Raw genomic sequence first — 26484 nt, forward strand, 5'->3', positions numbered from 1 at the left:
AATATCAGCAGTGATGTCTAATTCATTCATGTCCACTGATCTAAAAATAGATGTTTTGGTTAGAAGACGATCCTAATAGGACAGGCTGCTGCCAGCATCCCTTTTTCCATAAAGTCATCTCAGAGAGTGGGCGACCATGGGGAGGGGTACAGGGATGCTCGAGTACTTAATAGAAAATCACAGCAACTGTTATTAATTTGCAGCTACTCTCATGCTCAGGAAATGTGTTATTCTTATCATGTCACATCAACATTGTGTCTCAGAGTCTCTCGGTGTCCAGAAAACTTAATCTATTCTGTAGTCATGCAATTAAAAAAACATTAGGGATGTTGTCAAAAACAACGGGTAACACTTTAGTATAGGGACCAGTTCTCACTATTAACTAGTTGCTTATTAACATGCATATTATTAACATATTGGCTGTTTATTAGTACTTATGAAGCACATATATTCTACATCCCTAATCCTAGCCAATACAATCTCGCAAGCACTGCATAATTCAAAAATAGCTAGACAAATCAAATTTATCCTGATGCAGAAATCACCAAAGACATCCGTGCCTATTGTAAACTAAAAAACACAGAGGACAAAAGGATACCTTAGGTCAAGATGGGAAAAAAAAACTTGAAGGGCAAAAGTAGATTTTATACTGTAGGTCTTTGCTTATATCATGCATAAAGGCTATTTATAACTGGCCTTCAAAGCTAACCTCCTGAAAACCCACCTCTCAGACCCAATTTATGCAAAAAAAAAAACAAATTACACATATAATTGCATACAATTATACTTTAAATTGCATATATACATAATGTTTCTTGTCTATGGCTGCTAATACCGACATAATCTCCATCTTAAAAATAAATGACATTCAGTGACTGTGAAACCAAAGCTCTCAAGGTCACCTACAGTTCAATATGCACACCACAGCAAACATGAAAGCATACCCAGCACTGATGTAAATATAGGCACCAGTGCATACATTAGAGGTCAATGCATGCCTGCAGTACAAAAAAAAAAAACATAACTGGGAAATCATCAGGAGATCCAAAAGGTAGTCAGCAATTCTTCCTCTGCTTCTAACCTGGATACATTTCACTGACACAATGAGAGCACTAGGCTCAGGTTTCAGAGCCTTGTATAAGGTTGTTGACTGGTGTCACATTTTCCTGCAACGCAATGCAGAGACCTTGTCACAAGACTGTAGGTGCACAACCCCTCATTATGTCCAAAGGGGGTCCGTCGCTCCTCAGACTGAGGTAGTTTTACCTGCAGTCACGACTGTGGGTGAGGGGAGCTGCAGGACAATACAAGCACTGTTTCCAGGCAGAAACCAGCTGGCAGTATCTTTGGTAATTCAAACAACCAGAGAGAAATATCACACTCACCTTGATTACAAATTACCAGCTTACTTTGATAAAGATGTGAAAGCAAAATAAGGCGAAATGCTCTCACTGGATTACGGGTAAAGCTGCTCTCATTGTGTCTCATGTGTTCAATCTGTCCAGCTGACGCAGACAGGATGAAGGGAACATGTTCAATTACACCTGAGAGAGAAAGTTAAAAGAAGGTAGATGAAGTGAGGCAAAGATGCAAAATGAGTCTTTTCAGACTCGGGTGGCCACAGACAGATCACGATGCCTGAGGAAGATGGCATCAACCCAACTTGTTTCTAATTCACTGGGAGCAGTCGGTGTCTGAGCTCTTAGTAGATGTGCATGACTGTAATTAAATCAAAATGCTTTTCTTGCTCACTCTGCTCGAGCGTGAGGGCAGAAGACATTTTTTGGGATATGAAGGGACGTCTAGAGTGACCATTCCCTGCAAGCCGGTAATAAGGTTAACCTGAGACTGTTCTGTCCTTGGCGTTTTTCTCTATGATGCTAGTTTCATACCTCCACTGTGTTACTAGACACCAACCCCATTTAGGAATCACAGCCTTATTGCACACACTACTGCAGCATTTCATGCAGTTCTGCAGTGACCGTACACAAAACAGATAATGCATGCTGCATTGATGGGTGTTTAGCGGTAACACTGGGTTAATAGGATTACATGCCCCTTGTTTCCATCTGTCGCGAAGGTCATGAGTCTGGGTCAACCGATATCAGCTCACGACCACCGCTAGGGGCCAGTCGAAATCCTCTAAATCCTCAGTAAACAGTCCCTCCACATAACCATGTGCCTTGACGTGATGAAGAACACTTTATAGCAGTTATATATAGATGCCTGCTATCTATTTCAGAGCATGCACATAAACTTGCTTGCAGTGTCAAGGAGAGACCCATGGCTCACTCCCGAAGGTCTTTGCCTCAGATAAAGAACCCCCAATTCCTCCTTTGACTGCATCAATAACTGAGTGTGCATCTCTAAGACTAAATATGGAAAAACTAATTCCACTGCAGTGGTCCAGCGGTTGCTCTCCAGCTGTCCCTTAGGAGAATGTTCCAATGCAGCGAAGTGAAAAAAGGCGAGAGAGTTAAACATTAGTTCCTGAATTCAACAAGGCTATGCACAGCATGGTGGGTATTCAAAGGGGACAAAAGAACAAGGCTAAAAGCGCTGGTGTTAAAAACACTGTGGTGAAGAATGTCATGGCTACCGCCATTAATCTTGATCTCCAGTTTCTCTCGCTGCTGGCCAAGAAATCGAGGTAAAGAATATTCCCATCTCTATTTTAGGGGGTCACTCTGCAAGCACAGGGTTTGTTTTGAAATCCAAGAATAGACCGAAATGCCGAGGTGACCTTTGCTTCTTGCATCCAATGGTTGAAAGGACAGTGCTCCGACAGCTGTTCAAGTTGCACACGGAACTGCGCAGCAGTGCTCTGATTTGAGAGGTTGTATTAAGAAAGCGATACAAAAATATTAACAGGCCTAGTCACAAGTAAAACTTATGACCATTGTGAATATATAAGATGGAACAAATGCCGTTTTGGCTGTTCGAGTCAACAAAGACACGGTCACGTTTTGAAGAAGATGCACAAACATCTGCACAAGCAAGGAACCATGTTGTAATTCACACTTAAGACGTAGACCAGGGATAGCCAACCCTGCTCCTGAAGGGCTACTGTCCTGCTGACTTTCAACTCTGCTTCAACACACCTGGCTGTTATTGTCAAGCATTCCTGAACAACTTGATTAATTGGCTCTGATGTGTTTGATTGGGGTTTAAGCTATACTCTGCAGGAAGGTAGCCCACCAGGAGCAGAGTTGGCAACCCCTCATGTAGACTGCGTCATCAACAAGTGACCTTTGAGAAAAATTTCATCCATAGAAAACCTGCCTGGCAACTGCATCCATGCTCCTACTTTTCTATCCAATGAGGCAGTGTTTAGCTTGCTTAACCTTCTCCCCGAATACTCACTGCTGACTTTCTGAGTCAGCACTGCTACATGTGGTCTTCAAGCAAAACTTGAGTGGTCCACGGGACATCTCTGCGCTGACTTTCTGGGTGAGCTCTGAAGCGGGAAGATGACTCACCCTGAATTCCTAATGCTCAAACAGAAGGCAAAGCCATCTGCCAGCCCTCATCTTTAAGCCATCGCGTTAGCGGCAAACCGACTTTGTTACGGTGCGATGTTCTGACATGAATTGTAAGCTAAGTGTGGCATCTTCCGGCCTTCACGTGCTGCTCGTCTCTGAATAACGCTCTGAACAATGCTGATCGCTTGCTTTATTCCAATAAATGTTGGGTTGAAATATCGAACAGACTGCAATGGAGAGTTTCCAAGAAATTTAGCACTAACCAACTAACTGGTAGTGATGCTGACAGCACTGTAGGTTTTTGACTGGTGGAATGTGTCAGCAGTGACAACAAGCTGCATTCGAACATTAATGTATTAGGGTTATTAAAGGTAATTATGGCAGGGTGATTCTTCAGTTTCCCTCTGTGATAATGCGAGGGAGCTGTCATGTGAAGGACATTACACCTGCCTAACACATACGCTAGACTCAACCCCCGAACAGACGGGGGACTGAAGGCTGTAACAGATGCAGTGCTAGGAATCAGCCCATAGAAATACCACAGTCCGCTTAATGTTTTTAGCAGTATTCTTACTGTGTGAAATGCCAATTTCGCCATCCACACCCCTGTGGTTGTGTGCAAGGTTAATCAAAGGATTTCCAAATCCTTTACTGTATTAGACAGGATACAACAAACCATTAACTTACAATTTATCTGCCTCTTTATCTGACAGTTTTGGCCTGGAGAGGTTCTCGGGGGGGATAACAATTCACCTGCTTCACTGTTTTCTTTCCTGAAGGCAAGAATTCCAGAAGCATTTCCAAACACGTATGGAATGTTTGTGACAGCAAAAATTCCACAATTTTCCTTTCCGCTATAACTGCCAAACGTATTCTATGATGTACCCAACATCTTATGACGGAAACAGAACTTTTTTCTTCCCATGTGTGTATTGATATTGTTTCCTTCGATTACTTGAAACTCAGTAGTGCAAGGTCTGAGGGCCCCTCATAGCATTTACACTATGTGTACTCAACCATGACAGTTCAAAGCCACACTCATTCCAAGTGAATAAATTGCTCCCTTTGACAAATTGTTATTAATTCTCCTTTTAGCAGCCCACCAAGACAAACCCTTATACCATATTTCTAGGGACATATTTTGTGTGGCATTGTGCATTCCTTGTTTCCAATCTGATCCTGTAGTGGCCAAATTTGTTAAAAAATCAGAAAGCCTAAATCTTTTTCCCTAACACAAAATGTTAATGAGTATAAATTTAGAGTTCTCTGTGCTAAATGCTTTAGGTGTTTGTTAGTCTATCAAAAGCTGCAAGGTATCATTCTGAAGCCAGACTGTTGGTCTGCCACCTGCACTCTTTCCTCAGTGTGAGTACATCGGATTTGTACTCCATATCCCTTGACAACCCGCAGTGTTAGTCTCAGCATTCCTTCTGGATAAGGTCAGGATTTTTTTGGTGCAAATATCAGGATCTCTGGCTTGGGACTACATGGGTTACAGATCTCTCCAAATCTGTTGGCATGGCAGGAGAAAGATTCCAGTATTAGAGTAACAATACCTGACTTAAAGCACAATGCCCCACCAACCACATCTTAAAGTCCACCCTGGGCAGTATCCGATTAACATGATCTCCTCTGGCAGGACCCATTAATAATAAAGAATAAAAGAGCAGGGACTGAATACATGTTTTATCTCAAACAGCACAACATTCAGTGTATTGTGCATCGCTTTGGCCACATAATAAAAGCCTTTAATAGCTCCTAATGCTCAGCTGATCTCAGACCGGGCTCTCAAATGGAAAACAAAGAGCTTTAATTTAGCGAGGGCTAGTTTGAACTATGTAATCCACCGGCCTTACGCTCTCCCCTAGAATCCTGCATAGCTTTTGTTGTGCTGCTGTGATAAGGAACATGAAAACACACAAGGAACTGGTTCATCTTTGAGGATCTAACATCAGTGAAGTCAGAGAGTAAGCGCTCAGAGGCCACCAAAAGAAAAAGGAAAAACCTTTAATTGGCTTTGATTGTGGGCTTTGAACTTCCTTGGCAGCTTTTCAGTTTGGATGGCTTTGTCGGGTTGTAGTGTGATGACTGAGATATTCCCATTGTGCCAAACTGCTCTGACCCATTCATTGTTTCACAGTAATTCAATGAGGTTTGGTGCGTTTAGCTACTGATGCCCAAACTTGTTGCTGAGAAACTGAAGTGGAACAAGGCCAAGCCTGGTAACCGATTTACAAACAAATCCACAATGGTTCTTGAAGGTGATTAATCTCGACCCATTCAGTAATTCTGCATTCACACACTCAGACTTCAACCGGCTTTTCATGATTGGAAAAAAGTCTTTCCACTTTTTCCAAAGATGCAAGGTCTGTTGTATGAAAAAAAAGGTTATGTCACGCAACACACTAAAAATAATATGCTGTCAGTGCGATCACACTTCACAGCATTTGAGTGCACGCAGAATAAGTAAAACATTATTCGGCGGGGTTCAGGCCATGTAGCTTTTCGGTCACAGATGGGGGAAGTAACTGCAGGTGTGTGAGTCCTTCCATCTGACCCAAAGGGTTATAGAATGAGTGCTTAATTCTTTCAGTGGTCAGTCACTGCCTTCGCATCTTACCAGGGCCCTCAATTCAGCTGCTTTAGTCTAAGAGAGTGAAAGGCTTGAGGCGGCGCTCTTGTCCTCAGCCGACCCACGTACACGTGACTGAAGTGAGAGCTGCATGAGGCAGAGGTACGAGGGAGTGAGGGGCAGAGAGAATTTGTGAAAGAGCAAATGCTAAAAGGAAAGAGAGTTCAGAGCATCAACAAATAGAGAAGCAAGTAGGCCAAAGCAAAAGCTGGATGCTTTCTATGGACAGTTTTTTCTCTCTCACTCTATCTCGGCACCATTACAAGGTGCATCACGTTTGTTCTTTCACAGCTCACTGCTTCCATTCTCTTGCTTTTTCTTTTTCCTCCACATCTCCAATCCTCTTCTCTCTCTTCGGCATCACAGAGGCAGTTTGTGAGCTGCTATCTGCAGCGCTTGTGTCTAACAGACAGCTGTCGTCTGAGGTGACTCCAGTTTCCCTTTTGGGCTCCCAGCCCAAAGCGGGACATCACCTACTGAAATTCTGCTGATGCACACAAAGCGTTGAGGGCAAATTCAGTGCAAGGACGGCATGTGCTCCGTCGTGTGACAGCCAGATCCGCATTACCTGTCCTTCAGCCGTCTGGTAAGAGTCTTGAGAAAGTGTTCCTCTTCCCCCAAGACCTATTACACTTGTACGGCCCAGATTCATTGTATGAGGATCTCACGAACACGTCATCTCCTCTTCCCACTGTAGTCTCTCTGGACATGAGCCAAAACAAATCCTCGGTTGATGCCATTCTTTAATCTCGTCCTCCATCATGATTATCAATTACTCCATTGGAAGTCGCTTAATGAATATTAACACATTGTTACACCTGAAAAATTAAGTTAATTAGACAGTGAAATGGATGGAGAGTGCCTGGAGAGCCCTTAATAGAAGAAAACAGAAGTTAAGGCCAGAATATGCATTAGAGCAGCTGATAATGCACTAAATGACTCCGTAATTACAGTGGCCATAAATGACTGAAATGTAGAAATATGAACTGCATAAAACACTAAGCTATGATCGAATTACTCAATATTTCCTCTGTGTTGGTTTGAACACCCATCACAGTTGTAATGTTGAATGGTTATTTCATTATAGAAGCATTTAATTAAGTAAAGTGCCCTTCCAGGCATCTGAGGCCTGCCGCTATCCTCTTGCAGCCATACGACCCCTTTCCTCAAAAAGCCACTGGTGAGCTTCATTACTTCATCAGTTTCTGAGCTGCAATTCACTCAGTTAAGTGATGGCCATGTCAACAGTCATCTGAGGAGGCTCACATCCTTTAAAAATGCACAAAAAAAAAAAATCAGCAGCATTAGCAGAGTTCATTTGCTTTCACTTTCCAACCTTTGTTCGTGTTATCTCTTCAGACCTTTGGTCACTATTGTATAATTCTAAAATATGTCAGCAGTTTTTTGCTAACAATTCAAGCATGGCTTTGAATCTCATGATGAACAAATGCAGATAACACAGACTGTAAAACAAGACACAAAAGTAGGGTTAAGAACTGCAAAAAAGTAACTGTTACGGTTCAGATTCCACTCAATGATTTCAGTTTCTTCACAATACTCGTTTCCCAACCCGAGATGTAAGACTCGCACATGTAAACACACATACAGCAAAAGCGTACTTCGTGTGCAATAAATCCAGCGGCTGCCATGTTTGGTGAATGCCACAAGGTCATAACAGATGCTGTTCTTTCCTCCTGAGCGCGTGCTATTTATGCCTGTCAAGGTCTGGTCCGTTGACACGCAACAGAATCTATGACTCTGCCCACACTTCTACTCCCTGTCCACAATGAATCCTGTCACTCACGCACTATGCCAAACTCGTAGCTAATCCTTTACGATCCGTAACTGCCATTTTGGGAGATCTTAGGATCTGTCTCAAACTAGGATTTACTAACCTGTTGCTGTAATTACTTTTGCTTACCAACCACAATGCACATATGATATAAAGGCTGACTATGATTATTCATTATGTAGGAAGTCTTTTCGATATATTACTTTATTTAAACACTAGCTGAGCGCAAGCATGTTGTGTCATTTGAGCTTGAAACTGTGCACAGTAGGAGAGATTTCAATTGAAAGTGTGCTCAAATGACAAGCCCTCAAACACAAGCCCCCCGGCTACTTGCCAGCGTCTAGCTGGGCTTCTGCCAGCACAATCAGCAGAGATGTCCTTGGGAGCCAAACACAACTTGAGGAATGCCTCTGTGACACATCATCACCGAGCTGCCAGGTCATTACTCACCTCTGCTAGTACTGCACTCATCATCTCAACCTGGTAAATCACCACATGCCCACAATACAGCCCACACTCACAGCCTTCCACCTGCTCGCCGCAAGACCCTCAACAATCAGGGGATGTGGTCAACGTGTAAACAAATTCACACGTAATTTACACACTCGCGACTTGAGTTACAGCCCTAAGATTCCCAACCCAGCCACAATGATTCCTGGCCGCAGCTTGCTTGCAGTGTCTGTATCTAAGTGATAACGGATGAAATGAAGCACGGCGCTTGACAATCTGCCTGTTTCAGGAGGCCATTGTGCCGTTCTCGATGGTGATCGGCCTGCATCCGTTTATTTTCGGTGGCTGCGAGTGACATTTGGGTGCTTTTCATTAGCGAGAGATGTGGAGAGATGCGCTCCCTGAGACACAACGGACACCTGGGGGAAGAGAAGGGGAGGAGGGCTGCCTAACCCATCTTTACCTCTGACAACAGAGGAGGATTGTCCTAGATGCAGCATAGAATGCAATGTATCAAATGTATAAAACCAAATTAGCATGCTTATTTGCCTTACTTTGCAAAGTGGGCAAAGGGTCAAGAAGAATCGATCAAAATAGAAGTTGTAAAGGAAGATTAACCAAATGTCAGGAGATAACCAGTGTTTAGTGGTTAAGCTCTAGCAGTTCACAGGGTTAGGAAGAAGTAGGTATTACACTAGTCTTTGCCTGAATTGGCCTCTTCAGTGCCGTTATCCTCTCTGAACAGGAGCAAAATGACTATTAAACAGTTCCTACTAAAATTCCCCGTAGACCATTACTAGAAGAGGCTAAAGGTTAAGTACAAACATCAATTTGGTAAAAATATACTTCTGTCTGCAAAAGCAAACTCTCTGTTAAGTTAGTGTTAAAACTAGGGGGAAAGGCTGATGGGAAGACATCAGTGCCGAAAACTTGTTTATACAGTCCAACAGTCCTGTTGAAACAGCAATGTCACTGATCTTTGTGGTCGGCGTGCATGTGACTTTGGAGTTCACACAGCACCATATTAGGAATAAGTAGGCCTACTGGATTGAGTCAAATAGAGACAAAGAGCATTCGTTTCTCAAAGCGACAACTACAGAGCCTCACGGGAGAAGGTGAAATCCAAGAAACATTGCGTCAATGGGCTCGAAAACAGACGCAGATGATAAGCGTCATGTTCTATCGATGCATCTGCTATCTAATCGTGTGCAAAAGCACATGTGCTCCTCCGTACGAGCAGGGGTACTTTGAACTTCACAGCTGTCTGATCAAAGGGGATGGTCTTTTGAGTTTCCACAAACAACCAATTCCCTGCTCTGTTGTCCCAATCCGCGCCTTCAAATTCAATCACGCCAGATTACATCCTGCTATAGGGAGCCATGACACATGTAAATATAATCTGCCAGACAAATGTCGAAGGGCTATGAAACACCTGTTCTTTTTGATGCATCTGCCCCCCTCAGTGACGTCCCTTTTCATCCCGAGCTCACGTCTGAAAAACTATGATAATTCAGCCTTGAAAAGAACCTGACCCTGGAGAGGATGGGAAATGTCCATCTCCCTCTTCTCATAACCATGAAACAGTGTAAAACTTTCATTTTCAAAAGCTCTGCAGTAAATCTCTGACAGGCAGGTTCAAACTGGATCAGGCTTTGCGACGAAAGCTGCAGACGCCCCTAAAGCTCGCAGTAAATAATACGAGACGGCTGCAAGGTGCATCCCTTCCATCTAATGACTGACTGACCTCACGTTCACCTGATTGGACATCCAGTGGGAGATTTTTCCAAACAAGACTAAATCTGTGGTCGTCTGGATTGCTCACGCTGGGGTAATTAAAGCACCAGCAAGTGTCAATGTCTGAATGACCCAAGAAAATTGAGTTTTTCAACTTGCCTGTCCATGTTTCTTCATACAAAGGTCTCACATTGCATCTATAGTGCCCTATGAAATCAGTTTTATCCCCTTCTTTTAAACATATAAAATTACACGTTTAACGCCCTATGGAATACATTTTTTTTTTTTCTCAAATTCAGTTTTAATTTGACCAAATTCTCTGTTATCAATTAATTTTCTGGATTCCGTTTTAATGGTTTCATAAAATGTTAATAATCTCTAATTTATTTTGTTTTTACAATATATATATATTTTTTTTTTTTCTGAAATACTGTGTTGTGCATTTACATTTTTCTGCTAAATAATTTTTTGGGTCAATATTCCTTATAATGTTTGAATAACTGTATTAGTAGTAGTACTATCATTGCATTAAGTAATATATCTCAATCACAGTTTCCGAAACTGACGGGTATTGCTGTGAAGCCCTTTAAGTTTCTGATTATATATGACATGATAATAGTTTTTTTCAAAAGAAACGGTAAAATGCTCATGAAATGAGCAGTTATAGAAACTATGTTTATGTGTTCATGTACTGATATATTGAGGCGGCAGAAAACACAGTATGTGTGTAGTTGACGAAACCGCGCGTCTGCTCCATTCATTCACACAGAGACACACAGAACATCCGGGATTCCTATTTAAAGTATTTTTAAGGCTTAATATTCACATACACTAGTCTATATCGCTTATTGATTTAAGTGCACTGACCAAATTTAAATTTATTCTTCCAAACTTCTGTGGCATTCCGTGTTATACATTAAAATTCTGTATTTACGACTGGATTCTGCGATTCTGTCCACATTTTCCCTGCATCTATTTCAGTCTGTTTACAACTCACAGCTTGTGTTTGAACATGTAGTAACAATATGGATTCTTTCCCGTGTCCATAAATGAGATAAGAGCGGTTGCAAAGCAGCGTCGTGTTGTGAAAGCCCTCTGGGACTTTGTGCCACGCAAGTAGAAATGGCCTGGGAGTAATTTATCTCCAAGGCCTCTTTACTATATCACCCCACTCATCAGCAGATTACCACACCCAGCCGCAGCTCCCATCGTCACCGCACAGACTAGTCGTCCTCTGCGTACAAGCGGTGTTCCGGTCGGCCCCAGCTGAGGTGGACCTCTGGGGCGCATCTTCTCTGGCACTAACAGCCAAGCCATTCTACTAATGGCTCCCTCAGGCAACTTCCACTGATAGCAGTGAACTGTGCATGTCTATTCTCTTCTCCCTATGTGCTTTTAATGCAAGAAAAGCAGTGTCTGATACCAAACCCCTGTGTAACGCTTTACATATTAATGTGTGTTACACACTGTAATGAAAGCGAAACAGCCCCTGCAGTCCCGCAGATACTCCACCGAAAGGTGCCGCTTAAATCGGGAAAGCTCTGCGTCACCTTAAGAGGAACTTGATGTATTTGTGGAAGCGAGTGGGAGTTTACATCTTTAGGCTTTCTGTCATTGTGAATTAGTGGGCGTCAGGAAGTGTAGGATGCATTTATACGAGTCAAGAGCAATTGGAAAACAGGGTGGCGTTTTTAGCATTCATTTGCACACAGACGCTTCCTGCTCATGCAATTAGACATGCATTTTTATACTCGTATATTTTTAAACAGCCGCTCATTAGAATAATTTTAGCGTTGTCCGTACAGACAGCCAGTGTTAATGCGGGCAACTGTCTGATTTTTGACAGCTCTGTGAAGGCAAGAACGAAAACTCCTTCAGGTCCCCAACAATTCCCGGCTTATGCATCTTGAAGAAACAAACACTCTAGTGTGCCTCACCCATCCTAATGACCCTTCCGTAAGAGACACCCCCAAAAACATTCCAGTCACTCCAAAAGCAAAAGACAATTCTGTTGTGACGCCAGCAAAACAAAGCCATACAATTCACATGAAAGGCCATCACTACAACCCCTCCATGACCCGACTTCTAAGTAGGCAGGATTATATGAGCTACCACCAGTTGGCAACTGTCCCCTGTCATGTGATTGGGCTCTTGTATGCCATCATGCTGGCTGCCAGAGTCTGTGGGCATTTAAAAACTCGGATTTCCGCTTTAAAGCAGGGAATTTGACTGGAAAGCACAGTTTCTGAGATGTAGCTTAAAGTGTGAATCTGCAAAACAAATTTTGTATTGTGAAATCTGCAAATCCTGTCTGAAGACCGAAAGTAGAAAAGAAGAAAACGCATTTAGAGACCTGTCACAAAAAGAGCAGAACTGTTTTCTTTGGGTGAAATAACCGGAGGGAAATACATTCAAAGAAATCAATAACCCATCATGGGCAGGTTAACTTCCTCCATGAACCTCCAGCAATGTTTGTCTTCCTCATGAGAGAAAGAACTCAGACTTCTGCTTCATCCGTGATGTGAAAATATGACATGTGTAATATGTAAACTTCATATTACTAAATTTAGATCTGGTTCACACCTGATATTTCATACTTGGGACCCGTTTAAGCTCCTTGAGAGGTTATAGGTCCTGACAGACGTCTTCTAACTAAACTAATCCTCCACATGGATCTGGTGCAGTGGTATCATAAAGGCAAAGCAAATATTCAAATGACTGTAATGAAAATGCTAATGTAACCCATTGAGGTTACTCCTGCATTCGTCCAGGCACAGAGTCTAGAAATGGGGTCACACACAGCTGCGCCGCATCAGGGGAGACTCTGAAAAGCACATAGAGTACTGCGAAAGTACATGAAAGGGCTAATGGAAAAGGGGGAAACACATTCTGTATAGTGGGTAGAATTCAAGTGTTTGACATAGAATAAAACTGACTTTTCTCTAGCGATGCTGATATTTTGCCCTGTGGCAATGAACAACTACTGTATCCAGAGCTTGTCTTAGATAGTTTATCTCACTCTGTCTGATTGAGAAGGGCTGCCTAAGCCACAGATGGACACTACACTGTTGCCTAGACAATCACTGTATAACTGTGCATGTAAATGGGCGAACTATGAATTTATAATTTATACCAAGGATCCATGCTGCAAGTCAAAATTTAACGAACATCATCTTGTAGGCCTCTAAAAATCAGCCATCCATTCACTAATCTAAGTACCACAGTAGTGCAATATTTTTAGACATAGTATCATGAAAATTCCATGTACCCTGTATCTGGTAATTGTTTAGTAACAGTTACCATAGCACTGACTTGTGTTACAGTGAAAATCTATAAAAATTCAAGTTAACTTTACTTGAGAATCAAAACGGCATCAGATATTAAGATCTGTCAGTGCTGCGAGACCAAATACACTTTTATTAAAGATAGATTCTCTGAAAAGTTTAAATATCTTATGCAGAGTTGTTTCTCTAGTCAATTTGTCATTTGGATGTTTTTATATTTTAAATGTTAAAGACAAAAAATACATATATCCAAATAAAAGTTTGTGTTTACATAATATGCATGTCATGTGTGAATTGTTTATATTCATCACGTATATATAAACACACACACGTATATATATAATTTATATTATGTAAATATAATTTTTTTCTTAAATATATACATGCATATGCGTGTATAACAAATATACAGTTCACATAGATTGCAGCATAACGCTCACTCCTTATTTAGACATTTCTGATACCTGTTTGGGAGTGTCTACAATCCAATCATTTGCAAGTCCTCACTAGTGAAGGGCATGCTAGTGTTTCAAAACAGTCTTTGTACCCACGTTTGACACGTTGAAAACAAACCGGAATGTGTTGGAGGGGTGGGTTCGGGTTATTTTACTACGGTGAAACAGCAGGGAGGAGTGCTAATAATTACTGCGGCATCAGAACAAGACTTAGAACCAGTTTAAGTTCAGTTCACAGAGCGAGAATGGAAAGGTGAATAAAATGGACTGTGTATTAAGGTCACGCAGTATACTAACACAGACAGCAGAAATTGCCCAAGACTGACAATATCCAGAAAAGCAGTCAAAAGTGGGCAAATCTTGCCAAACCAAAGGTCTGAATTAGGTCATTGTCACAGAGTGCGTGTTTGGAGATGCTGGTGAAACTCAAGTTTTCAAGAGGGTGAGAGAGTCAGGTGCTCCCTGTATTACAAAAGAACCAGGAGTCGATGAACAGGCTCTTTTGGATTGGTTACTGTCTCAAGCTAGAACAATCTGTGAAGGAACACGGTGTGTTGTTGTTGCTGTCATCGGAGCCAACAGCCTTCTCAGACTTTGGTTGGCTCTTCCATCTCTTACAACGGAATTAAAGATTCTTCCAAGTAACAAACTTTGTTTAATTGCTTGTCAAATGCCTACTAACGCACATCACAGAATGCAATTCCTACGAGTTTGTCTCACAGTCCTGTTGCACAGGATCTTCTAGAATGCAGTCTGCTTTAACCTTACATAAAACATGCAAGTAAAGTATGACACAACAAAAACATCTACACTTAGTTACTCAATCATCACAGTGACATGAAAAAGACCAGATGTGGGCCCATTCCCGATGTTTAAACACAGATAACTGTTAACCAAGAATATATACACTTAATTAACAAATGACAAACATCAAAACAGTTTTATTATTCATAATTACTCTTAGGATTCTTGATACGAATGAATTATATTATAAATGTGGTCCATAATGTATGTCTATAAGATTTACATGTACTGCGTATCTCGTATGGAGCACTTTTATGACACGTTTAATGTGTTTTTGAAACCCTGCATAAGTCCAGCATCTCCATCAGAGTACAAACAAAAATAATTAAGGCTTATTGATGGTTCGAAAATACTCTTTATAAGTGGAGTGCTAGTCTAAAGATAGAGCACTAGTTTTCTCCTGGGTTCATATAATCTTGCTGATTCTTTTGTGTACCCGTGTCATTCATTAGGTGCTGCTTGGTAACCGTTCTTAATTATTATCATATAATAATCCACATGACCACCAATTAGTATCCACCAAATCAGGATAAAGTGACTAATAGACAAGGAATTTGAAGAATACTTGCCATATTTAAAATGTAGGCTAGCAGGACACACCTACAGCAGGTCTGTGTTTCAGTTACCTGCTGTTACGCCACAGACTTGGGTTTTATGACGCCTACATGTTCCCTTTTGCCCACTGTGAGTCCCTGCCAGTCTGAGCTTGCCCTTCCCTGATGTCACGTTGCTATGGTACGATTAGTACGCTTCCTTCCTACTCGAAACACACGGAAATTTCCTTACCCTCACCTGCTTTCTCTGCTGCATCTGACCGAAGACAAAAGGACTTAACACTCAGTTTCAGAAAAAACAATGTGCCCGAATACAGGATAAGAATCAGTTCTTGCATTATCTAAAAATGAAAATAGTTCAGAAATGTAATAACAGATTGCTGGTGATATAAAACCAAGCACGATTGTTAATAAAACAATGAGTCTTTTTATTTGGCCAGTAAGTTTCCTTAGTCAGTAGACTTGAGTTGGAAGGTTTGATTCATTTATGTGAATCAGTTGAATCAGTTTAGTGGATCAGACTACTGATTCAAAACTCTGATTCATTTGAGACTCTTTTAAGCCATTTCGGAGCAAATACATAAATACTAAGCTATCAAATATAATTGATAGGCTGAAAAATATTGAGATATCATTTTTAGCCAAATCCCTCAGCCTCAATTAGGATGTGTGTGTGTCATCTATAAGATCTAAAGACAGGGACCAGATAATAAAGAACATCTAGAGTTTTATAGCCAGGTACATTTGATCTAGTACACTGTGTGCGTTATACAATCCCCAAATGCACTTGCCAGAGGAGAGGCTGAATCTAACACAAAAAGCTTTCTGTGCTTTTATTTTCACAGTGTACAGGTGGGGTTGATTTGATATTAGAATAACACACCTGCAACTTTGTTTAGCTTGCAAATATATAGGCTAACCTGCAACCATGCAAATGGCTCCTGCAGTTGTCCTACTAAACTCATGCATACTACATTGACTTATACCACTTACACTGAGACCAATCAAAACACATATCACGCTAATCTGTGCCACGTGTGTGCGTCAGAGATTAAGATATAACCTTATGACTCAGAATACAAAGGTTGCAACTTCTTTTTTCTTCAGCTGAGGTCAGATTAGGACACCTGGGCTTTAATAAGAGCTTGCAACTGCTGAGACTTAATACCGTAATATAAAACAACAGCAAAATAATAATGCTGGCATGAGGCATTTCTCCAGGATACTGCATACAAATGCAGTGAAAGCTTTAATCGGTCTCTAAAAAATGAGAGCTATTAGCCAAGACATATAATAGTGAACTCAGAAACTATAGCATAAAACTAAATGGCTGCTTCCATAACAAAAATGAAAAATCTGATCATTTATTCACACTAAGCTGTGCTTGAACTTGTGTAAATTTCCAGGAAAGACAAGATAAAATCCAAAAAAGGTGAAATCTTTAAGAATATCTTGGCTATCACCAAGGCCAATAATCACTCCAATTGTATGAGAACAGTGAAGTCCAAACAACAACTATAACGATAACAACACAGAGTAGCAATATTGTTGGAATCAATTTCAGAACCACTTTTTCCACCTTATGAATGATAACAACTTGATATAGAATCAGAATCCAGCCGAATTTAAAGAAATGAGCAAATGCTCAAGCATTTTAGGAGGCAGATCACAGCAATTGGCCTTTATATTAAACTTTAATGTCAGTTGGTGTGCATGCTAAAATAGTTATCGCTATAGTGTTCGTTGTGTGAACAGGTCTTAACTCTCTTACGACTGAAGGAATTTTTTTTGGCTATTTGTGAATTGCTGTGAAACTCTTAAACGCTGTTATCAAATTCTTAGTCATGCAACACTGGAATTCACGATGAGCTTGTCTTACAGTCCTGTTGCACAGCATTCTCTTCTAGAACAATTTAAACGTTCCACAAAACATTATGACACAACAAAAACACCTAAACTCAAACAGCTACTCAATCATCACACTAAAAACACCAGGACCCGGGTCAAAGATGTGTAACAAAATCTCCAGGTAACTGCATAGAAATGAATGACCGGCACATTATTTGAAATTTCTCCTTTTGCGTTCCACAGAAGAAACATGGTTTGGAACATTGTGAGCGATTCTTAATTTTGGGAGAACAAGCCTACAATCATTACTGTACATAAATGCTAATGTAATGAACATGGGCGTCAATTACAGACCACACTAAAGTGAATGTACATCTATAGATCGTCATCCAGATAATCTATTTAAGAGAGTTTATGTTACAGCGGACTGAGGACTATAGTTACAGAAAACATCCTACCCTTGGTCCCATGGCCAGACAACTCAATGAAAGTGTTTTTTTAACCTTTGATGCCAGCTGAGCTCTTAGCTGATGATGGATCATGGGTACATTATTGATATCAAGGCCCTGTCTTTCCACAGTCTATCCCTTTCAGTCCAAAACTGACATTGATCTGTCACAGAGCATTCCCAGACTTCCTCACATCCCCAAAGAGAGATGGAGGAGCCAGATGATGGACCTCTGGGGCTTCAGGAGAGGAAACAGCCCTTCTAATAAATACGAGTGAGCCCTGAGCAAGGCAAGAGACAGCGCTATAAGGTAATTGGAGTGAAAAGAGCACAACATAAACTGACGATCCAGAGGCTGCAGCCAATTTATTGAGCCACGTTCGGAGCTTCAGCTTTTCTGTGAAAACCAAAACAAATTATATTCTTGTGATGTTTTATGGTATCTTGTTTTACTCTCGCTCTCAGTGGATTTCAAATGAATAGACTTAAAATGCGCAATTCCTTCAAATCTGATGAATTCCAACCAGCAAACTCCAACCAGAACATCTAAAACATCATTTTCATTGCCGCTGATTTGATTTTATGGTTCGACTTCACAGCGATAAGGCAAATGATAGAGAAAATGCTTCAGTAAACAAGCAGAGACAGAGTCAATTGTCTGAACTCGCTGTAAAGACCATGTCAACCCTGCATATTTATGATTTCAAACGAGCATAAAATTATGGGTGGAAATGAGGGGAGGCACAGCTGACTGACATGAGCTGGGGGTGGAGGGACTCATTTCATGGTGTAAATACATTTGCCTGACTCTGTCAAGTTAGGTGACTCAGCCCATATCACGAAAGCTGAACACATAGTACTGCAGTGCCGCACATCACGATAACCGTGAGCTCGTCTGAGAACTGGTGCAGTGTGATGGATTTCAAAACCTTTATAATGTTAGGATTTTATGCAGTGAATGTGTAAATGTCAACAGCAGAATGTAAGGATGCAGTGAGGGGGGAACTGAAACTGGAATGCCATGAAGGTCTTTTTTCCAATAGACTGACAGGCCGATAAATTGGCTGCTATTTGGCTATTCTGACATTATCAGCATCAGCCAACAATCTTGGACATAAAGTCATATTTGAGAGTGAACTTCAATTAAATGCAGTAAAAAAACTATCTACAATTAGCCTTAATAGCACAGCTCTTGATTCTGATTGGTCAATCGCAGCATTCTGGAGATGGTCCTCACTGCAGAACACAAGATCCAGGGGGTGTGGTTGGATCTAGATCCAACTCCTCCTACCTTACATTTACCTAAACCTACCGGTCTCCACCCCCTGATCCCTAAACCCACCCATCCCAACCCCTAAACCTACCCATCCCCACCCCTAAACCAACCCATCCCAACCCCTAAACCTACCCATCCCCACCCCTAAACCTACCCATCCCCACCCCTAAACCAACCCATCCCAACCCCTAAACCTACCCATCCCCACCCCTAAACCTACCCATCCCCACCCCTAAACCCACCCATCTCCACCCCCCTAAACCCACCCATCTCCATCCCTAAACCCACCCATCCCAACCCCTAAACCTACCCATCCCCACCCCTAAACCTACCCATCCCCACCCCTAAACCCACCCATCCCCACCCCTAAACCCACCCATCCCCACCCCTAAACCTACCCATCTCCACCCCTAATCCTACCAATCCCCACCCCCTAGATGTAGATCCAACCCCGCCCCCTGGATCTTTGTTCTGCAGTGAGGGGCTACTGGCATTCTGCAGCCAAATATTCTCTGTCATTTCAATCACATGATAAATAATTTCAACAATTGTAACAACCGGACATGATCGCAAATCAATATTTGTCTCTCTGGAATACTCAATTCTTTTATAATTTAAACCCAAATCAATATTCTTTGTCAATAAAATCAATACTGTATATTCTGCTTAATTATCTGGTTAATAACAGCAGTGTAATAAGACGGAGATGCTCTTTACATTTCTCCGCGTAAATACAAAACATAGGGAACATGGAGACTAGGGTCTAAATCCAGTTGTTTATTCCACGAATACGTTACGGAACGAATGCCATTTTTTGCATGAATGTAAATACGATTTATAAATCAAAAAGGAGCGATGCTCCTGGAGTAGATGGTGAATTATTAGTCGTGATCTGAGCTGCTCCACTTTGCGCAGCGGCAGTCAGTCAGTCACATGCACGCGCGTCAGTGGCCCTGCCTTCCGCTCATTTTACTACGTTCAAGGCGAAGAGCACATGACTGCAGTAACTGTGTTCTGTAACTCCAGAGTCACGAGGATGGAGTACTATTACACTGACCAGACAGCGAGCTCGAGCACATTTACTGCGCTTACAATATTCCCACTGACACAAGGACACAGGACAAACAGCAGCGCGCGTTCACATGTTTTAATAAGTCTGTAAACGAGTCTCAATCCTTCGGTGACACCGCGCGATTTGTAAACATGCACAATTGACTATTTGATTTACGATACAAAAATGATACTTTAACTACTAGCATGTGGCAGTTTTTGAATTTGGAATAATAAATTAATGTATTCTTAACCTCATCTCTCTCCTAAGTGTGTTATTCCAGCATGCGTATGTTTCAAAGTAGCATTCGGCTTTTTAAGCGTTAAACTGTAACTCCCTATTCTACGCGTATTGTATCTATAAATAAACACTTCGCGGTGCGACAAGCCTCTTTGACATGACAAGCACGAAATGCACAGTGTTTTTATTTATTAATATACACGGTCACGTGATGCAGAGATCGTTTGACTACTTCCAATTAGCATCAAGCTCGTTTTGTAACAGTTACGCAAACGCTTACGAAAACAATACATTTCGTAAGAGTTCTGGTCTCTACACTATATTGTACAGATATATAACACCCATATGTATGCATTTGGTATTTGCCTTCAGTGCTGCGTATCAGTTTCTCAACTTTATTATAAGTGATATAATGCATTCGGTTTTTGTTTTTTTTTTGGTGGTGGTGGGGGTTCTCAAAAAAGCAAGCCGGGTATGAATATAAATTATACAAACACTGATCGCTTTTAATAACTGTATTAATAGTAGGAACATCTACACCAACTAATAATTACGCAATGCATAGCCTAAAGACTGAGAAAATACCCATCTGAAAAATCCCTTGATCTATATTACTTTTCATCTTTCATCAATGAACTCGTACGGAATCAGAACGCTTTCGTTATATATTAAAACTACAAGGGACCAGCAACTTAAAGCCAAGTTCACCAAAGCACCCACGTGTCTCACACACACACACCGGGGAATTGGTGTGATTTTCTGGCAAACTAATGAACACATTTGAACTCCTTCTATGCCGCTGGTGAAGTTCCTAACCTTCCTCTAATCGCTAGCCCTCGAACGCAGACTTCAAAAGAGGGATTATCTGTGCAATATTCGTCTATATGTCACTTTTCGCATCTATGCATAATTTCCTGTGAACTCCACGTGAAGCGCAGACATCAGGGACTCCAGACGCCGGCTGAGACGCTCTGACAGCATCGAGGAAATAATGCAAGTATATCGCTCCACAGACAGTAACGTGCAAAAATACACCCGGGGAAAAACAGCCACGCTTCTGCTCTATCAGAAATGGTGCATGGCTTACCTGGCTGCCGGAGTTTTCAGTCAAGTAATTGAAGACAAATGAAGAGAGCTCCTCGTCTAACAGTGAAGCGCAGTCCGCCATCTTCTAGAGAATGAGATGAGAGGAGCCAGAGAGCGCTGCTATACTGCTCTGCTCGCATGCAGTGAGGATCTCTAACCGATCGAGGGCAGTGTGCTGAGGTGCCTCAGTGCTTCCCAATCATGGCTGGGTTAGGTAAAACAGCAGAAAAGTCAATTATTTGAAGGTGCAGGTGGGTTAAACACAGGTTGGTGGTGTCTGAAGAAGGATGTGTGCAGGATGCATGTTCCCAACTGTAACTCAACCTGCTTGTGCTGTCTAGATATGACTCATTTATGATGCTAGTTCATGATGTCTAAAGTCCATACTGACTATAGTGTATGTGGATGCATCCTTTACTGTAGTATCTCCTTATATGCACAATGCAGTAAACAACAGCAAAGGTTTATACGCAAAATGCCAATATTTATGCATGGTTGGCCCATTAACAGAAATACACTTTCCTCCAAATTTTAAAGACAGCTTTGTTAATCATTGTAAAAACTGTGTATAATTTAAATAGTATTATTTTGTGAGTTTGAGTGCTTGTTTGATTTAACAATTATGTGCATCATATGCATTTAATTCATCATTATATATGAAATTATATATTACAACTAGCCACTGTAAATATTGTCATATATTAACAATAATAATAAAACTCTACGACCCTTTATGTTGAGGAAATATTTAGCTTATCTTTAGTACTACAGTAATTAAATCAAATAAAATAATGATAGATAAAAAGTGGATGCACTGCTGACTTTAGGGCTGGACTTAGATCAAAATCAAAGCTTGTGGTGATTAAGTTTGATTTATGAGAAACACATTAAACTATATGTAAACAATTAGGGTAATTACCCTCTAATCAGCAGACACACTGATTGGCTGATCTTTTCAAGTGCAGTTTTCCTACAGACTTTCAGTATCATGTGGAGACTATCATGTAGCTTCCATTCAGAGCGCCATCCCAGAAATCACCAGCTGACTGTTAGTCAAGAGAAGAGGCAAGTCTGCTAAAGAAACCATCCTATATTTGATTCACATTGAAGACATAAATACATCTTATAGATATTAAGCTGTCTGAATGGCATGCAAACCAATACATCTAAACTGACAAGCCCCTGAAGGACTATTGCAACTTCTCAGTCAAATCGGAAATTACCCCAAGGTCACATTAGTCTATTGAACTGTGTGCTGCCTACTGGCTATCGACCAAACACATGCTGTTTGAATGTTTGAAGTCAGAGTGAAAGTTTGCCTCTTTTTGTAAAAAAAAAAAAAAAATCCTATGTATGGTCTTAGATAGCCTACTTGAGCAATAAAACATAACTGCTAATTCTTAGATCAGAAAAGATATGATAATAAACAGATAAATGGAGAGGGCAAATACATTGAAACAACAGTTGCAGCAAAATCCAAACATCCAGTGACATTCAAAGCTGGGAACTTAAAGACTGTTACTCAAGCCAACAAGCCCACCTTCCATAAGAGTGTGAAAGGTCACTGAAGGGATTTGACAACCCTGAGCGTCTGGTGGGTCTCTGACAGCTGTCAGACTGGAGGAGTTTGTTCTGTGTCGCAGTTATCTGTCAAGAGAAGAGTCTGTTTCATCAGTCATATCATTTCATTGATTATGCCCTGATGTATGGAGGTCAACAACATTGTGCCTTCAGCTGCAGTTGTCCAAGGACAGCAATCAATACAATTCACACACACATTGTTTTCTGACACCGAAGCATGCATGATGCCTTTTTCATGTTTTTGTTTGCTACCACCAATGGGAGAGCATGTTGCTGGTGTTTGAGTGCCTCTCACTGTGCTTTATGGCTGGAAGATGATTTAATGGGGGCTTCTGTGTGAATGGGCAGCACTCTGAGAGAAAACAAATCAAAGAGCACACTTGCTAATGCACCGAGGACTGTTGCAATATATTGTCATGTAGGAACACTGGGTTCAGTTTCAGAATGACACTTTCAGAGCCCTGGTGTGTTTTGAAAATGGCCTATTGTGGTATTGACTTAATACACAATATGTTAATTATGAAATATATTCGATCACACTTTAGTTTGGGGACCAGTTCTCACTATTAACTATGACTTTTGCCTCAATGAACTCCTAATTTGCTGCTTATTAATAGTTAAGTTTAGGTATAGGGTAGGATTAAGGTATTTAAAATATGGTCATGCAGAATATGGCATTAATAAATGCTTTATAAATACTAATAAACAGCCAATATGCTATATGGATGCTAATAAGCAACTAGTTAATAGTGAGAATTGGACCCTAAACTAAAGTGTTACCATATATACTCACAATTACAACTGCATCTTAGTGTTTATCATCTCATCTCATTATTGTTTACTTGAATATACTAAGAATAAATGTAAAGGCAAGAGAGGAAAACTGCATTGCAGGGATCTGTTTGTCTTTTTTAATCCAAATAAATGCTTTGAAAAACCTTGGATAAGAAAATGTAGGCAAATAAAGCCAGCGTGTTTCCTGACAGCGTGTAATTTCTGAAGACAACATCAAACAATCTTAACTTTTCCCAGACTGAGCTATTTTAGCATCTTAACAGTTGTGTCCATGTGAACAAATAGCCCAGTACTTACACCTTGTATGTGAAGAATGATCATCAGCTGGTCAGATAAATCACAGCAGACATCCTGCTGAACTGATGCTGCACTTCAAACATTGTGTATATTACATATTTTTTTGTTTTGTTTTCTCTTCTAAATTGGGAATGTTCACTCTAACCTTGAGCATTGCTAAGATTATGCTATCAGCACCTCAAAAAAGCAAGTTGATCCTGCATCAGAATTACTGGAGCATTTAACTTCAGAAATATGTGACTTCATTATATCCTGAAGGGTAAAGTCTAACTCGCAGAATGACCGAGTCACAATGTGCAACTGTGTATGCAGCAGTTACAAGCAATCTGAACTACAAGACATAGTTCAAACAAGCTGGGTCGTGATTGGAGGAAATGCCTACAGATATGCAAAGCGTGCAAGCAGAACACGCTGTGATTGGCCAGAGCTCCTCCTGTCTCTGTGCATAGTAGGAGAAGGAGTGAGTAGAGTAAAGCAGGCAGCATTAGAGACTCACTTCCCCAAGCAAACACGTGCCTGCTCGTCACATGACTCCCTTTTCCACTGCCTGCGCCTGACCGTGCATAGTGCTTATGCTTACTGTTCGGTTCAATGAAAAGACAAGAATGATTGCACAGGTGAAAGTTGAAAGGAAAACGGTCTAATCTTAACAAAAACACCCAGGAGCAAAGGTGACAAACAATTTGACCACACAGATGATATTTTTCCCTAAATATTCATTTTAAATATATAAGGAGTAAGGACAGCATGTCAATGTAAAGTGTAAGATACTACCAGTGTGTAGGTGCATGTACAGTATGTGGGAAATATATATAGAGACCTACATTGATACAAATACATTTTACCAACCAGTAAAAACATAGTTTTGCCCTGTAGCTAAATTCTGAAAACATAGAGTATATATCATCAGATATTCCTGGATATAAATATAGCCTATGTTAGAATATAGAATATATTAAAATAATAGAGCACCCATTAACTGTGCATAGGTGTAGTACCTGAAAAAGCAACAACAAATACCATATGATCTTGTATTTGAGTTAACAAACCTTGGTTGAGTGAAATATGTCTGAAATATTGACTTAAAATGATGCAACATCTTTGTTGTGGGGTACTGATCTTGAGTACACACACACACACACACACCTCTACTACAGCATACATTTATACAAATAAATGATGCATCTCTTCCTTAGCAGAATTAAAATCCTGTATTTTAAGTTAAATGGGGAAAAACAAGATGCTTTAGAAATCTGTATTCTGGGAATAGGTGAAAGCCAAAATGGAAGTTTTGTTCAAGAAGCTCGAATCCTCAGACCAAAGGCTTCTCTTTTATCTTTTATCTTTGACCTGAACTATCTGGAATTCTCATTATTCTAGTGCATATCAAAACAAGGGGTTGCATTGGACAAAGGATAGAGGCCTTTTCTGTCTGGGGTCTGTGGGTGATTGACCTGCGGGGCAATGTGCATTGGTTTGAGAGTATCTGAGCCTTAGTCATCACAGCATGTGTGTACTCTGCTGCATGTGTGGCATTCCATCACTAAACCTACAAGAGTCTTCAAAGACACACCCATCAACGCCTTCACAACTTTTGCTATTCTAATGCAGTGTGTTTGTGAACTAGGCTGTGTGCAAAGTGCCAAAATTGAATATAAATTATGCATTTACCAAACTTGTAGCAACCGGCTTCTCCCCACCTACATGCTCTATTTACACTTATGCCCGTTTGCAAGAAAGAAGATGGCTGTTGCAGTGGCTGAGTAATTATCATGCCTTGCATCAATATGGGTAGGAATGGTTGACGCCATTGCTGCAAACCATCAGAAAGCACTGTGACACTGGGATAAAGATCTTAGGCTTGGTGTCCTTCTGAGAGTTGTTGACGTGATCGTCACAGTTTTGGACAGCTGCGGGGCAGAGACCAAAAGGAGAAGCCCATCAGAGCCTATCAGGATCTGACAGATTCTGTCTCCTAACAAGGTGCCATCTGAATTATCTAGTAAGGCCTCCCTTTGGTCTGTTGTCCACCCAAGCAATTAAAATTTAATGAGTATGAAATTTCCCAGAACAGGGTTTCCTTTCTAATGGAAGTGACTGGAACAAGACCCTTCTGGACTGGATTGCTAGTGTGCTTTAGTGGCAGTGTTGTAACAATTAGACATTTGGCAGATGCCTTTACTTTACTTACTTTACTTACTTTTGTCATTTAGCAGACGCTTTTGTCCAAAGCGACTTACAAATAAGAAAAAGTAACTAAAACTAAAAAGTTACAACTCTATAAATACTATCTACCCACATATTTAAGAAAATAAAGAAATTAAATAAAATTAACACATGCATATAACAACAACATTTCAATAATAAACATATCAATGAAAAAATTAAATAAAAAGCTACTACTATCCCTTGCCGGTGTCCCTGCCCGGTGGAGTCGCACGGTAGAGTCGATGGTCTTTACACTCTTTGGTCTTCACACTAAGAGGGCTTCACACGACGACTGCCGCGACCGCTGCCGCGGTATAATAACCTTTATTATACCAATCTAACAAATGATCATTTCAATTCAGCTGGACCCACTTTCCTGTTTATCAACTACAAATGGCCAAGCAAGTGCACACACTGACAAGATACACGATACAGTACGAGACCAAACGCGATTTCAGCAACTCTCA

At 40.8% G+C, this 26484-nt stretch overlaps 1 protein-coding gene across 1 annotated transcript in view; it reads right to left on the reverse strand.

Moving 5' to 3' along the window:
- LOC306853271 (peroxisome proliferator-activated receptor gamma coactivator 1-beta-like) overlaps window positions 1-21230 on the reverse strand; it is a 41996-nt gene extending 20766 nt beyond the window's left edge. Inside the window, exon 1 of the mRNA XM_079390555.1 lies at window positions 21138-21230. Within this exon, the coding sequence (XP_079246681.1) occupies window positions 21138-21218 (81 nt within the window). The 5' untranslated portion in view covers window positions 21219-21230. The remainder of the gene's footprint in view (window positions 1-21137) is intronic.
- Window positions 21231-26484: the final 5254 nt, after the last annotated feature.

This window comes from Barbus barbus (assembly GCF_936440315.1).
Source record: "Barbus barbus genome assembly, chromosome: 33".
Taxonomy (NCBI): Eukaryota; Metazoa; Chordata; class Actinopteri; order Cypriniformes; family Cyprinidae; genus Barbus; species Barbus barbus.